Source organism: Agrilus planipennis, unplaced genomic scaffold, assembly GCF_000699045.2.
Source record: "Agrilus planipennis isolate EAB-ADULT unplaced genomic scaffold, Apla_2.0 scaffold213, whole genome shotgun sequence".
Classification (NCBI taxonomy): domain Eukaryota; kingdom Metazoa; phylum Arthropoda; class Insecta; order Coleoptera; family Buprestidae; genus Agrilus; species Agrilus planipennis.
The window spans coordinates 335,897-352,456 of NW_020439124.1; the positions used below are offsets into that span (position 1 = coordinate 335,897).

The following is a 16,560-nucleotide window of genomic DNA, read 5'->3' on the forward strand; positions in this document are numbered from 1 at the left end:
GAGGAGCTAAAAGTGATACTAATGATGATAATAATTAATGCAGTTAATTAATTATTTATGTTGTATACCTATTTACAATTTAAATTTTGAATGTCATTTTTTAAACGTGCCAAATAAATGCATGAAACGGGCAATTAACTGTTAGTGGTTTCCAGTTTGTTGAAGGTAAAGATAAAGTACCAAAGACAGATTTACGGAAAAAACTAACTTATTTTAAGTAAAAACAACATACTATTCCATACTATTAAATCGAATATTCGTTTCCTTATATAATTCGAATTATTGGTTATTAAAAAAGAAACCTAATCAAAATAAGAAAAATTAATTCATTATACTTTGTACCGAATGTAAAAATAGTAATTAAAAAGAACTTTCTTTAAGTAATGACTCAATTTAAAACAAATCCAAAAAGAAACTGACAGAATCAATTATTTGCTCTAAATTAGTAATCTTAGCAAGATTGAAGTCCATTTCTGTTTTCGAAGATGCAAGAAATCAAATAGGCCGAGAAGTCGCAATTAATTGTTTCAGTTATCTAAAACAAAATCTAACAAATAGTAGGCGGGAAAGACATTACAATTTAATTGACAAAATTGTCTACAGTTACATAAGTTTTCTATTGTTTCAAAATTTATGTAACCGTTAACTAACTTACATTCACTTTCTTAAAAACTTATTTGATAATAAAAAAGGTTCCTACAGTATTTCCTATAGCTAGAATAAGAAATTTTCCAATAAATAAAAAGGATATAAGTAAATGTAAAAGTTTTTCATATTATACGAACAACCATGCATGTAATATTTCAATGAGTAGCCAAAAGTTGGATACAAAAACAAAACGGTTCTTCAGAACTACAATATTGTTCTAATTTAGTAGATAGCCACTATTTAAATAGAAGCGTTGCGAGATCTGTAATACTTTCGACTTTGACTATGTAATCTTCAAAGAAAGACGGTCTCATTTGACGACACTTTAAACGAAGAAGGAATCGAAATGAAACGTTACATAAGAAATAGGCTCCAAATTACTCTTTTCGGTTAAACACTGTAAGAAACAACGGTAAGAAAACATTCTACCTTTTGTAACTTTGGAATTTCGATGGTTATTCAAAAAACATTTAACTAGAGTTCCTTATAAGGCCTACTTTTGATGGCCAGGATGCTATCATTTGATCAGGATTAAGAATGACATGTTTTCGTTCGCGTTGATGTTCAAATTCGTGTCAAAGATCATGAACGACCACAAGATTAATTTTTCTGTTTCTTCAGGAAGAGTTTCCTTTTTCGAAATAAAAAATACCCTATGCTTTCTTCTATACCTTTGACAATTTGTGTGCAAAATTTCATGATAGATTTTATCCGCGGCTTCGCTGACATTCATGTCCTAAATACGTTTCGAGGATCATCGACGACCACATAAAACTGACTTTTCTATCCTTCGGGAACACTATTTTTTTCTGGATAAAAGGCACCCTATGTCCTTTTCTATACCCCTGACAATTTGTGTGCAAAATTTCATGATAGATTTTATCCGCGGCTTCGCTGACATTCATGTCCTAAATACGTTGTCAAACATCATCGATGATCACAAAAAATTGATTTCACTATCCGTCGGGAAGAGTATCTTTTTTCTTAATAAAAAATACCTTATGTTTTCTTCTGTACCCTTGACAATTTGTGCACAAAATTTCATGATACATATTCGAAAAATAAACTATTCTATCCCTCGGGAAGAGTATCTTTTTTCTGAATAAAAAGGTTGTATAGCTTTGGGGGTGCTAATTTTATTTTAGGGATGGATATCTCTCCTAGTTGCGCCTATGATATTGTGTAGTACTAATTTTAGGTAAGAGTTCCACTTAGGGTTTCCACGTTTCTAACTTCAAATATTCCTAAATTTCCATACGTGCAACAATTCGTCAATAAGGTAGAGACGGGAACCAACAATTTAAAGACCCTACCGTCTACTGGATGTGCAGCTTTATCGCTTGTCTAATTAATCTCGATGCAGAGTAGTAGTTCATATCTGATTATCTGTGTGTGTAACTTATTTGCGCTCAGGAATTTGATCAATGAAATATCAGAATTCCTGGAACTGTTCGACGGATATTCAACATCAATAATAAAAACATACCATTACTGATCAAATCATTCATGTCATACCGGACTTCATATTTACTAAAGGTTGTTTGACTTATTATCGTCAAAATTACTTATTATTCTGTTTTTTTAATAGATATGTACGTAATTATGATGTATGAGATTTGAAGAAATCTAGAATTCATAAAAGTAATCATCATCATCATCATAAGGTCGGTCGTCAGTCCTAAGACTGGTTAGACAGGCACCTCCACTCTTTCCTATTCTGAGCTAAACTTCGCATTTCCCTAAAACTAGAACAATCCACATCCTTAACTATTTGCGAACAGTAATCTAACCTAGGTCTACCTCTACCCCTCCTAACTCCTGCTTCTGCCTCTAATATGTCTTTAACTAGACCTTCATGCCTGAGATGTCCTAGCAACCTATCCCGCCTATTTTTTATTGACTTCCATGTAGTCCTCTATTCTCCTATTCTTTCTAATACCTCTTCATTTCTAACCTTTTCTACCCACGTTATCATCACCATTCGGCTATAACACCACAAAAAAGTAATGTGATATTAAAAAATATAACCTGTTGAATCTTGGAAGACCTTCTAAACCGTCATCTAACCTTTAATACGTGCACAAACCCCAACCCAAACTCTTTCTGTTTATTTCTATCAATGAGAACCTTAAAAAGTTTTCGGGCGACTAGGTACCAGGTGCCCTATTTTCGATATTCTCATCAAAGTAAAATCGCGGAGTAACGGCTAAAATGTAAATATGTATGTAATGGTTTATTCAAAATAAAATCATTAAGCAAGGTAATTAAAAATAGATTCAAAGTTTTTGTTTTTAATTAGTATTTTTTCTAAATTAGCACATCATTGGTTTATCTTTGAGAGAGAGGAACCTGAATAATTCTAAATTTTTCCGTTCATTGCGATGTTACGAAAGTAGTAAAGCAATTTTAAACTATAGTATCTATACGATTTGTTTTTTTTTGTTGTAAATATTAAGATAACGCAAACCATGCATTCTGCTAGGACCCCTACTCATGGGGCCTCACATGGCCCCAAATTGCGATTTAAATTTGTATGATACATTTTTGTGAAATTGAAGGAAATGATTCATAATTTGGGGTCCTTTTTATCCAATTACCTGAATTTGACGGAAAAATTTATTCGTTTGATGTAGTTAAAGCCAATTTTAATTTGAATGATAACAAAAGGTCGCCGGGGTGTCATAAGGTGATATTTGTTTGGATGATATTGGTGATATTTGTTTCACGAAATCTAAGGAAATGATTTATCATTTGAGGTCCTGTTTAACCAATTTTCCAATTTGGACGCACAAAATTTCATCAGAGCCGTATAATAATTGAAAGTTATTCGTTAATTAATTTGATCTTTTATTTTTTTAAGGGACCCCACGAAAATGTCAAAGATCCGCCGCTGTAAATAGTAAATACAATTATAGTTTCATGCCTTTTAAAATCGTTTTTAAATATCATACAGCACTCAAGGCCTTTTACATAGTTACAGTAGATGAGTTACTAGGTCGGAAAATTTTTATTATTTATTGAGCATGGTTATAAAATGCATACTTATTGTTACGGTACCTTATAGCTAGAACACTTATTTAGAGCTGGTATATGGTTTACCTAACTGAAACTGTTTCGTATTCATATTTAATTCCATACGTGTCATTGTATGCTGTTTTACTGTTAAAAAAGCCACATTTTGGTGTCTACGACCCGGTGCGATCTGCTCTATTTTCTTTTGTCGTATATCAAGAATATGGCACACAATAAGGTGAGATTTTTATAACTGAAAGTTGGTTTCAAAATTATGAAATCACATAAAAAACTGTAAATACTCATCTAATGGAAAAATTAAAATATATCTAACTAATTCTTAGGAATCGTAATTATCCTTTACTTTCTTTTTAGAAAATCTTTATTATACTTCAATCGTAAAAAGAATAGAATAAATTAGCAAATGTTTAAATATCAAGTAATGATAGTAATTGGAGATTAAATAAAAAGTTATTATTACTTATAGTAAGTATCATCATAAACTTTTGTGTTTCCAAGATGCAATGAGACAAATTCTACATATGTTTTGGTTTGTCAAAACTTCATCGAGAAAAACACGTAAATTATTAAATTCATAAATAAATATTGGCTTGGGATTACTGTTGTATCGTATGCTCTACTAATTCCGACTCAAATATTGTCGAAAATTCCTAACTATAGTTGGGACGTTCAAAATTGGCAAATTCCACAATAAAAGTGTCACATTTACTGTCTTCTTTCAATTTATTAATTAAACTAGAGCGGTTGCTGACAGAACGCTTACGACAACGTTGTAGAGAATGACGTAAACATAGAAAAGAGATGTCAGGTAGGAATTGCAGCGGACACTAACATATTTAAGTTATAAAGCCGACCCTGATCTTTTACGTACCTAAGGAATCTCTAACCGCTGCACCGCTTACTATTATTCGGTTATTTCCTTTAAGCTCTAACTGTTCTAGGAATATTATAAATTTTGAGTTGTCAGTATCTATACAGTTCTGTTGATTTTATTAAGTCTAACCATGCTCTTTCAATCTCATTTCTGTATTTCTACCAGTTTGCCCTATGTTTTACAATTTATTTAATAATCTTCTAATGGAGATGGTATTTACGCTCAAAATATGGCCTATTGGGTAGTTTTCGATTCTATTAAATTAAAATAAGCAGTTTTTGCTAAACTTGGATTTCTAAAGATATCCCCGGGAGATATGAAACCTTCCATGACTTTGGGAATTCGTAATTCAGTTACAGCTATTTAGCTCATTGAATATGATAAAAGCGTTTTGATATCCCATAATTAATAGCTAAGTGATCTTTAAATACCGATCTAACCATATATTATCTTGAGAATGACTTTACATCTACATAGTGTAATAAGGAAATCACTACGGATTATTTATGCATATTTTACGCATGTATTTTAATTACAGACTCTTAGGAAATTTGTTGATATAGGTAATGTAAACGATTATGGGTTTAATACACTTTAAGGTATTTAGCTACTTAGTAAGGTAATACGTCTACAAGAAAAGTTTTATAAGACATTTGTAGCCACAGATTCCCGAAGTGGTCTACATCGACCGGAAGCGTCTATCACAAGATCGGATTCACATAAGGGCTTTTAGGATCCAGTGTCCAGGGCCCTGGCTCCTTGCCGCGAATTAGAGCCCCGTCAAAAATTTGTTTAAACATATTGTTTTCTATTACTAAGACAGCCTAGACAAGGCGATCTTAACCACCTTTATGTGATGGTAGTATCTATTAATTATATGCTTTAACCTCAAGTTCTTCTCTTTTTATTCTATTCTAATATACTCTTATTTCACTTTATATCTTACCCTCATATTAATTTCTCAATAATTCTGCACCTTATGCAATAATTTCTTAATGACTTATCTATATTTATCCAAGTTAAGGCCTTGATATGCTGAAAAAATAAACCAAATCCAATATAATCGGAAAATTTCGAGGAAACTTATCAAGAATATCCGAGGCCGGAGGAAAAAGTGCAAAAAAATCTGAAAATGTTCTGACTGTTTAAACCGAAGCTAATTTTATGTTAAGGAAAGCAGCAATTTGGGGTGTATGCGATGTAAAAGGGGGTTCATTTAGGCAGGTTTTGGTTTTCCATTACTGGAATAATTCAAATAATTGAGATAGTGTCCATCTATTTGTAACAGCGAGGAAAATACAAAGCTACTCAAACTTCCTCCTAATAAAATTTAGATGTTACAGTTAATATACAAATTATAAAAGGTGCTGCAGTTACAGTACGGAGGTAATGTTTCGCTTAAAAACTTTAACTTCAAGAAGTAGCAATACTTATGAAATTAAATATAACAATTACGTAGTAATTAATTTATATTCAGATTAAACAGGACGTTTTTCTACCAGACCGACAAACGAGACTATTATTGAAGCAATAATAGAATTCTGTTGCGATATACGATAGAATTCTTCGGAAATGCCATTAATTATCTGAGACCATTAGCTTTAATTGTAATTGCTCCTATAAAACATTTTTTAGAAACTTTAGTGTTTATAGGGTTCTAAAAGTTTCTAAAACTAAATATTTACACAATTAAAAATGTTTCACATAAATAAAGAAATGTTTAGGTGCCTATGTGGTTTTTAATGAGCATTTGCGATAATTACTGTAACAATTAAAGTTTAACGTGATACGGTTATTGTTTTGAAACCTCTCATTATATTAGAAAGAACCTGGATGAGCAGATACAGTACGTAACTTTTAAAATTAAGCAACACTATCATTACGTGTTAACAATGAGGAGGTTCACCTGAAGCAAGTACTTTTAAAAAAAGCATAGGTAATATAAATGTATGGTCTTTTAAAATCTTATTCGCTTTCGATTTTTAATTACAATCCATTCTGATTAGGTCCGCGATATAAAATATTGCATTTGCAGTATTTTTATTAACGAGATTGTTAGTTTTAACAACGGAATTTTTTGTATTAGGTGGGTACATAATATATTGTTCAATATCATGTATTGATTTTGAATTATCTTTATATATTTTCATCAATTTTTTAAAACTAGTTAATTTTTTTTTCAATGCGTTGTCATAAAAATTCATCATGATTATTATCATTGATTTGGGGTTTTAACAAATGTTGGAATTTGATGATTGCAAATAATTTACTAACTGAGAAGTTATTAAGTTAATATATATTATTTAAATAACCGATTCAATTTACCGAAAAAAATTGATCTAAAAATAATAAAAGTATTTAAAGATCACTCACCAGCCAGTTGTATACGGAATAGACAGTAACTCCAAGGATTCATGCCTAGAACAGAAAGAAAAGTCTCAATAGTGCATCATTAGCAAAAATCAATTTTTTTTTTGTAGAAAATAAAACGAATATGTTTTAATAATAACAAAGAAAACAGCATTACCAAACGTAGGTAATTTTTTTTGATTTACCTAACTTAACTTAACCTAACCTTAACCGTTTAACTTGTTTCTGTATACATCAGAAAGTAAGTTCGTGGTCAATTATCTGTCGGAACAGGATGTAGATCAAGATTTCGAACTGTACAGTTCTTTTCAGACACCATAGAACATGCACTTTTTACATACTGTACGACGTAAAAACGCCATCTGTAGGAATTTATCACTGTAAGAATCACTAATGTATAAAGGCCTAAAGGTCACACCAGGAAAAATGTGTACAACTCTGAGAATCATCAAAATAAATAAACGAAATAAAAAATAAAACAAATAGATTTGCAAAATTAGTTTTTTAATTCTCCTTTTAGTCATTGTCGATTTCGAAAACGCAATCGTCGACGCCGGTGTCGGTGAGATCGCCGGCTGCAGATATCGTATCATCACCACGGACGCCTCCGTCGTCGCCAGAAGCGCGTCATCGAAACCTACGGGATTGGGACGCGGATAGCGTCACTAGCAGCATTAGCAATATCAGCCTGGCTTCCTGCGAACACGCAACCGTTGCGAGAAACGGCACTACTTTCTCAGGACGAAGCATGAAGTAAGTTAACTATTAAACATAATGGGATGAAAAGGGATAAAGTGGTCCTGTCAGAATCTTTATTACAATGCGTCCATTGTCGTTGGTGTTTTCCAGGCAATATATGGAGAGATTCGTTACTTTAGGGTTTTTTTACTATCTGTATATAATCGAGTCAAATTCGGAAGGCGAAGTATTAACGTCCATTAGTTTATGTTGGCTTCCACAAATATGACATTCGGAGAAAACATTTCATAGTTTTCAAAATAGAGTACAATAGGATTCTATTGCTTCGTTCTCCAATATTTGTTTGAAATCTTTAATATCTTCTTGTGATCATCCACATCATAATGGTGAATTATTTAGTTAGTTTTTACTTCTTCTATTACGGTAACAGAAGTAGATCAAACCAGATATAAATCATAAATGTTTATTCCTGGATATAGACCTCAATACTACAAAACCCTTGATAAATTTTTACAATTTTTTTGGGAACTACTGAATAGTTTTTTGGATCGGATCTTCTGGTACCCCCATCTTGGGGGAAGTGATTATTACTGTTTTGTTTATCTTTAGGTACGTGGTGCATTGTTCGGAACACTCGGGAGCCGGAGAGGACTACCTCACGCCCACTCAGAGGGCGCATAGACAAGTGAAAAGACTGAAGATGTTGCTGCAACAGGCGCAAAAGGAACTCGAGCAAAAGGATAGCGAAATACTGAAGTTGACCAAAGAAGTGGTCGAATTGCGATTATACAAGGCCGCCCTTAATTCTCCGGAAGACAGGTACTTAGATCCTTACTTCATTGTTTGCATTTATCGGTCTATTAATTCATTTGTTTTTGGACTTATTTTTAATACGTAGATCTACGAGTAGTGATGCCGTGACAGTGAAGGAAAATACAAGCGAACAAGTGACGCCGATAGCCGATCATTTGGAAAATGGTCCGGTAGTTGAAATGGGAGGAGGGGGAGGGTTACAACTGGCCAACGATCTCAGCAGTTCCTGTGCAGATTCCGGCCATTTTGAAGATTTCACCAATTCCTCGGTCCATTCGAAAGATTCGATCTGTGGCAGTGAAGAACCGTTATCTTCGGTGAGTTTTTTTATTTCACTTATACAGGGAGGTAAATGGCGGGGGTGATGTGGTTTTTTTTTTTATGCGTACACAAAATCATGAAACATCCCAATGTCACATGATAATCATCATCATCATCATAAAGTCGTCAGTCCTAAGACTGGTTGAACACGTACCTCCACTCTTTCCTATCCTGAGCTAATCTTTCCTAAAACTAGAACAACTCACATCCTTAACTATTTGCGAAACACTAAATCTAATCTAGGTCTACCCCTACTCCTCTTAACTCCTGTTTCTAATATGTCTCTGAGGAGATTTTCATGCCTGAGAAGGTCTTCGAATTTTCCTAAAACAATGACATGACATCCCATTCTAAACTATTTATGAACATTAATCTAATTTAGGTCTACTTCTACCCTTCCCAACTCCTGTTTCTGCTTCTAATATGTCTCTGACTAGACCTTCGTGCCTGAGAAGGTGTCCTACCGACCTATTTCGCCCATTTTTTATTGACTTTTATAGAGTCCTCTGTTCTCTCCTATTTTTTCTAATACCTCTTCATTTCTAACATCCTCTATCCACGGTACCCTCATCATTCGCTTGTAACACCACATTTCTAAGCCTTTTAATTTCTTTTCCGCCTCGTCCATGTTTCGCATCCGTACATACACCTTTAACAATCTTCTCCAAATTTCTAAATTAACCGTTCGCGAGCATAGAAGTGACTTCTTTCTATTGAGGGCGACTCGACCCTGCGCTATCCCCTGCTTTATATCCCTACTACTCCTTACGTTCTGACTTATCTGACTTCCTAGATACCTAAAATCAACTACTTCTTCTAATGTTTTGTCTCCTACCTTTATATTCTCTCTTTCCCTACATTTTCTTCCCTTGCATACCAGTATTTTTGTTTTATTTCTGTTCATACAGTAGCATTTTGTCAATACCGCTTCTATTTTATTTGCAACTATCTCTAACTCCTTCTTGCTAGATGCTCATACTGCTCACATGATAATAACACATAAGTATTAACCTACTTTTGCATCTCGTAATTATTTTCATGACTTTCTTCAAAAAATATTTATGGCAATGAGAACGCGTTGGAATATTCGGAAAAAACTTTTTTGTTTCAAACTAAGTGAGACCCCCATGTGAAGGATCCATAGGTGTAATATCAATTAGATGTGTATATATGTGGGCCACGAATTTCATGTGGGTTACAACAATGCCTTATTTTCCACATAATCCCACACTGGCGTTAGAGATCTATTTATTTTTTAAATCAACGTAAATTATTGCCTGTTGTTAAGATACCTACATTTTACTGTTGAAAAAATGAATTAATACATTTGTGTATTAGATTCTCTAAAAAGTTCACAAAATGAATAGGCGAGCTAATGGATACGTCGTAAGTAATATACTCCATTAGTCCGATCGTCCTTTAAACCCTCGAAATGGATTAAAAGAAATAAACAAAAAATTAAGTTGCTGCCTATAAAATTTTGTCCTTTTTATAAGGTATATAAAAAAGGAGACTTAACGAATTTCAATTAAAATAAAGATTTTTTCGTAAAATGTTCGAATATGGAAGTTAATTTTTTTTGGAAATTAATTCCATCTCAAACAGTAAAATAGAAAACACTAATGTAATGCAATCAAAAAACAAGTGCAACTGCACGTGTCCTTTAATTAACAAATGACATGACGTTGCGATTTAAAGAAAAAAAAAAATAAGTAATACTAATTAATCCTAAAATGCTTTCGAAATATACCAATGGTATCAATATGTATTGTTTAGAATCGAAAATTGTTTCCACGGGGAGAGACAGCTGAAAAGAGTGTGTTGGCCAATTTGGGTCCCAGGGACGTTGAATCGGAACATAATCGCCTGATAGTGGAATACGAAAGACGCATCCAAGAACTGGTCAGAACCCATGAAGAAGACTGTCATCAAATGAAGCAAAAACACAACGACAAAGTCGAAGAATTGCTTCAGAGATTGAGCGAAATAAACGCAAGGTAATACCAAAAGTACAAACTACAAAGCTAATGAGTGAAGTGAAGTTCACAGTTTTATTGTTATTTATTTTACGTTGACGTAAAAAATATTGTTTTGTCTAACTTGAAAATTTTCCTGGTAAATTGAAGATATTGGGAGTTAGTTCCGGATTTGGAAGCGGCTCGGGAGAGGATCAAAGAATTGGAACAACAGTTGGAGGATGCTTGTAAAAAGCTAGAAGAGCAGGAACAAAAACACAAAGAAGGCTACTTGAAGATGTACGCTCAAGAGCAAGAGGCTGCCAAAACGGAACAGGATAAACAGGTCAGTGAATGTTCCGACAATCTCAAAAAAAAAAGGAAAGTACAAAAAAATTAAATTTAGCTGTCTTTTTTTGTGACTTTACTTTAATCATCAAACGTTTGAATTTTCTACGAAACTGCGGTTGGTATTCCAATGTTTTGGATAACGTTGAGCAAACGATAGACCGAGATAAGACTAATACTGTCTTGGTCTTGGTCTAGCACAGGAGTCGGAAAACTTTTAAGTCGAAATAAAAATATTGTTTCGTGAATTTCAAAGAGCCACGAATTTTTAATTCGGCTTTTACAGGGCTAAAATTATATTAAAAAAATTAATGCGAACGTGAGCTTGCATTTCCCCAGAAAGTTTTAGTAAGTCCGAGACATAACTAGTAGTTTTTAGTTTGAGACATGACTCTAAATTTTAGTTATTTGACTTCTTAGCTTGTTCTTTATTAAGTTCATAGAAGAGAAAGCGTTTTTTATTTGATGAAAGCATTCCGGAAGACTATTCTAGCTATCGACAATTAATGCCTCAGGCTTAAGCGTCCCTTTTAGGGCTGATCATTTATTATGTTACCATATCAAAAGACTCTTCGAAGCTACTACTTAGTCTCGTACATTTCGGAATCCACAAATCTTCGCTTTTTTTAATCTAGTTTAAATGAACCATCATTGATATTAAATGGAGTAAAATTTAGTTCTTTGCTATTTTCTTTGTGACGATTCTCAACGAAAACCAAATCAAAACATCCAATCGTTCAGCAAAGTCATCCTTCATTGTTTTGAACGTTCTCGTGAAGGAATCGTCAGTGTCAATAGAAGCACTGCTTCCATCTTGACGATTCCTTAAGGTTTGGAAATGTAATAATGTGTCCATCTCCATATCTTCTGCCAAAAGAAGCGATTTATTTTCAAAACCAACTACTTGTTCCAGTCATGAAAATGTAATGTTTCCTGTTCCCTGAAGCTTTAAATTGAGATCGTTGAGATGCATTGTAAAATCAGTCATAAAGTGCAAGTCTCTTGTTTTAGGTACACGCTTGCGCTGCGTGTCTGTCTGTTCCGCTTTAACTTTTTATTTTTTTTAAGGCAATCTGAAAAAGCCGCGGTTTTTCCGACCCCTGATCTAGCACATTTAGTCTTTATCTTGACGTTGCTTTTTGATGGAACGTCTTGGTCTTGGTCTCGTTTTTGTTGTTTTTTGTAAGACTTATCGTAACAGTGTAGCTTTGAAATTTCAAATCTATCTTTACTGCTTTCATTTTATCGTTAGTCTTCAAGTAGGAGTTGCAAGAATGAGTATGAAACTCTCTTTTGTTTCTAATCGAATAAATTATTGAGAATTTTACGACATACTTGCTACTAAGTCTTGACTTGATCTTGTTGTTGATCTTCGTCTTCCTAAATGTCCAAGACGGTTACAAAACAAGAGAAAACTGATGACCAAGACTATTAAACTCATCAATAGCTTTCTATATATCTAGCAAGACGAATTATGAGTTAGACTGTTTGAAGCAACATTAATATATTCTTGGAACAATTTTTTTTTGTATTTTAAATTTTACGAGGATGTTGCTCAAGACTTAGACTTGATCTTGTTGTTGATCTTCGTCTTCCTAAATGTCCAAGATCGATACAAAACAAAAGAAAATTACAGGACCAAGACTGTTAAACTCATCGATAGCTTTAGATTAATTAAAACAGTTAGGTGACGTTTTGTTTTTACAAAATCAAACAGGTAACTGAACTGGCCCTGAAAAAACCGTCGCGCCTATCCGTACCCGAACTTCTACACCAACTTCAAGTAACTCAGCAAGAATTAGAAAACGTTAAGGTAAGTAAAGAAGATACGTACCTATGTCTATCTCGCAATTTATTTATTTAACAGACGCCAGTAAGAAATCCCAAAAAATATCCTTATTTGATCACTTTTCTTCTTTTTCCTTTGAAACGGTTTTTCTAACAATAATGATTTGTTTCTATTGTGTTGTTGTCTTTGTCTAATTGTTGTTGAAGCTTATTATCGATAGGCAATTAATACACGATAAATTAACCTGAACTCTCTGTTTGTGATTGTTGTATATTGTTTATTAACAATTTTCTAGGACTTAGAATTCGCCTCATCATCTAAACAGCCGCTACTAAGTGCAAAAGAGGCTGTTGCACTTTGGGTTCTAGGTGCTCGTAAGGTAATTAATATTAAAAAAAAAAAAAAAAACAGATTAACCGTAGCAAAACTAGTAGATGGGGAAGGGGTGGGTTGTAGTTGAATGAGGGGCAGGGAATGCGATATATACAAGTGGGAACTCGTCTGCTATTCTCAGAAAGGAGGGGGCAGGGGGTTCTGGACAATAAAAAGTTAACAATTTTCGGAAAATTTTAACGTAAAGGTTCTGCGAGCTTTCAGTCTTATTTATTGATATTAGTGATGTACCTTGGTCTTGCAGTCTTGGTTAGACCAAGACCAAAACTGTCTATATTAGCAAGACGAAGACCACGACTGAACGAATAAGACCAAGACTAAAACCAAGACAAAATACGCAAGACTAAACGAAAAATTATTATCTACTTCTGATGTATTTATGAGTTAGACTATTTGAAGTAACATTAATGTATTCTTTTCTTGGAACAATTTTTTTTTTTAAAAATTTGAAATTTTCAATTTGATATAGTAGATAGTCCAAATCATCATCATAAGGTCGTCAGTCCTAAGACTGGTTGAACACGTACCTCCACTCTTTCTGATCCTGAGCTAAACTTCGCATTTCCCTAAAACTAGAACAATCCACATCCGCCTCTAATATGTCTCTGACTAGACCTTCGTGCCTGAGAGGATGTCCTACTAACCTATCTCGCCTATTTCTTATTGACTTCTATATAGTCTCTGTTCTTCTACTCTTTCTATTACCTCTTCATTTCTAACTTTCTCTATCCACGGTATCCTCATCATTCGCCTGTAACACAACATTTCGAAAGCTTCTAACCTTTTCTTTTCCGTCGCGCCCACCGTCCATGTTTCGCATCCGTACAGCGCCGCGCTCCTTACATACACCTTTAAAAATCCTTTTTGAATTTCTAAATTAACCGTCCGCGAGTATAGAAGTGACTATCCTCTGCTTTATTTTCTACTACTCCTTCCGTCCTGACTTATCTGATTTCCTAGATACCGAAAATCAGCCACTTCTTCTACTTTTTCGTCTCCTATCTTTATATTCTCTTTTTCCCTACTTTTTCTTATCTTGCATACCAGTATTTTTGTTTCACTTTTATTTATTTTCATACATTACTGTTTGTCAATACCGCTTCCATTTTATTTAAAGATACAATATCTTTAACCCTAGATATATAAAAAAAAAAGAAATTTTATCATTGTTTGAAAAAAGGGAACTACAGGGATGTTTTTTGTTTCCATTGAAATATGGAGACAAACATTTTTTTTTTTTGATAATTTTACTTCTTTCAATTGGCTTGTGCTATTAAATATATGAAATCCTATGACATTGTTAGTTACTTAATAGCTCAATAGCTTGTTTTACTTTAGTAAGAAAAAAATCCTTGCAAAGTTTCGTTGAAATCCCTTTGTGGTACTTTCTATGGGCACCAAAATCCCTCAAATATTTTCCGTATTCCGACATGGAAATTATGGTTGTAATTCCTCGAGAATGGAAGGTCAATTTATCGCTCCACCGGTTCGCAAAATGCCCATTCCGCTACCGCCAATCGATAATTATGGTTTTTAATTTGCATGTTGGTTTCAATTAAAACTTTCGTAAAAATCGAAATTGGCTATTGCTCGGGCATAAAGCGAGATCGGAATGAAAGATTAAGATGTAAAATTACACACAAAGGTTCAAGGGTTTAATAACGGATATGACATGGATGCGGGGTATACGGGGAGTAGTAAGTAACTAAAGTTCAGGAAAAGATAACTTGTAGAAAATTAGTCTTACTGAATGAAACTCATTTCTTAACATTTAACAAAATTGTTTTGTCTTTTGTTACCATGGGCGTAACTACTAGGTAAGGGGGGCAAGAAGGGTCATTTCCTTTTAACTTTTTCCAAAATACTTCCAATATTGCGTTTTAGAAAATACTACAAATGGCGCAGTAAACGCCATCTGTAGCACGATGCTACATTTTAGGATTACGTATGCTCCAACAAGGCCCACTTGTATGGATATCTACTTGCTGAAAAGGAATCCCGGCGTAGCCAACAGCGACGCGCTGATGAGATCCAAAAAGATTGAAATCGCGATCCGCGTCTGGCAGTTTCGACAGAATACAGACCACTTCGAATTATTTTACTTCCAATAATATTTCCATTTAGAATTTCCAAAGATTCTTTTCTGTTGAAATAAAAAAGCTGTAGATTTGTTCGAGGGAAAGCTCCAGAGTCGGTTTTCATACTATCTACAATTATTACCGTTGAATTACATAATATATTTTTGCAAAGTCAGAACTTTACATACAGACGAGTTCTTACAGATATGTGTTTTTGAATGTTACTTGTTTTATTTGCACATTCATTTAGTAAATGTTGTTCGCAATTTTAAAGCAATTAATAATAACTTATTGCAGTCATCACGTATATATATTATAGATATAGGTACAATGTCGCCTTATGCATGCGTAAGGCATTACTTATACTTGTATGTAGCAGCCTCGTTTGTGCATGTATATACTTGATATTTTATGTACTTATCCTATCTACATGTATTTTGTGGGTATAAATAATTAATTAATAGGTAGCTAATTGGTGCGATAGATTCGCTTCAGTAGATCAGGAATTTTAATCAGCCAATTCGTTAGTAATTGCTTACTTTAGATTAACATACCAAACACTTTATACGCTTTATTAATTTTCCGTTTTAACTCTTTATTTTACAATTTTAAGTAATAATAAATTGAGAGATAACAAGAGATACGAAAAAACGAAAACAACATTTAAATTCTTGGTCAATAATTTTTCGAAATTATCAGACATACGTAAATCGCGATTTCAAAATTATTAGTTTTCATCTGCACGCCATAGACAGTTACGAAGTTATATATATTGACATTTAATAGTGATTAATTAATCAAATATTAATGTAAAAATTCATTTCTAATTTTTTAATGCGTAAAAAATTTGTTGCTGTTGTCACATTCTCGCCAGGAATAGAAGCCGGGACCTTTGGCTTTACGCACCACAGGGTTCGACTACCGGCGAGGGTGTGACAATAGCAACAAAATTTTTCTCTCATTAAACTCAGGTAGTTTAGTGTAGTAGTAAAAATAAAAGAAAATGAATTTTCACATTAAAGGCGAATTAAAACAAAACCACGGTATAGACTGTAAGTCGCCATCTACTGGTATTTGCTGTTAGCTATAGTATTTCAAATGTTTATTCAAGGGCTTTGTAAAGGTACGTACTATCTACTTCTTAAGCTTGAAGTTACATCCTTGATTTAGTCAGTAGGGACTATTGGTTTACCTGTCAAACATTTGAAATATTACACTTAACAACAAATTTATATAAAA

The 16,560-nt window shown here is 33.5% G+C and overlaps 1 protein-coding gene and 1 long non-coding RNA gene across 6 annotated transcripts in view; one reads left to right on the forward strand and one right to left on the reverse strand.

Moving 5' to 3' along the window:
- LOC108738852 (myosin-3) overlaps window positions 1-16,560 on the forward strand; it is a 49,621-nt gene that overhangs the window by 31,197 nt on the left and 1,864 nt on the right. For 2 of the 5 annotated variants that reach the window (XM_018472452.2, XM_018472457.2), the window contains 7 exons: window positions 7,446-7,678; window positions 8,234-8,443; window positions 8,523-8,754; window positions 10,535-10,755; window positions 10,885-11,059; window positions 12,776-12,874; window positions 13,146-13,229. In XM_018472452.2, coding sequence (XP_018327954.1) covers window positions 7,446-7,678; window positions 8,234-8,443; window positions 8,523-8,754; window positions 10,535-10,755; window positions 10,885-11,059; window positions 12,776-12,874; window positions 13,146-13,229 — 1,254 coding nt within the window. The remainder of the gene's footprint in view (window positions 1-7,445; window positions 7,679-8,233; window positions 8,444-8,522; window positions 8,755-10,534; window positions 10,756-10,884; window positions 11,060-12,775; window positions 12,875-13,145; window positions 13,230-16,560) is intronic. The other 3 variants (XM_018472453.2, XM_018472454.2, XM_018472455.2) reach the window with 3 other exon arrangements.
- Window positions 6,926-16,560, reverse strand: part of LOC108738856 — a 69,164-nt gene continuing 59,529 nt past the window's right edge. Inside the window, exon 3 of the long non-coding RNA XR_001938044.1 lies at window positions 6,926-6,973. This is a non-coding gene — a long non-coding RNA (uncharacterized LOC108738856). The remainder of the gene's footprint in view (window positions 6,974-16,560) is intronic.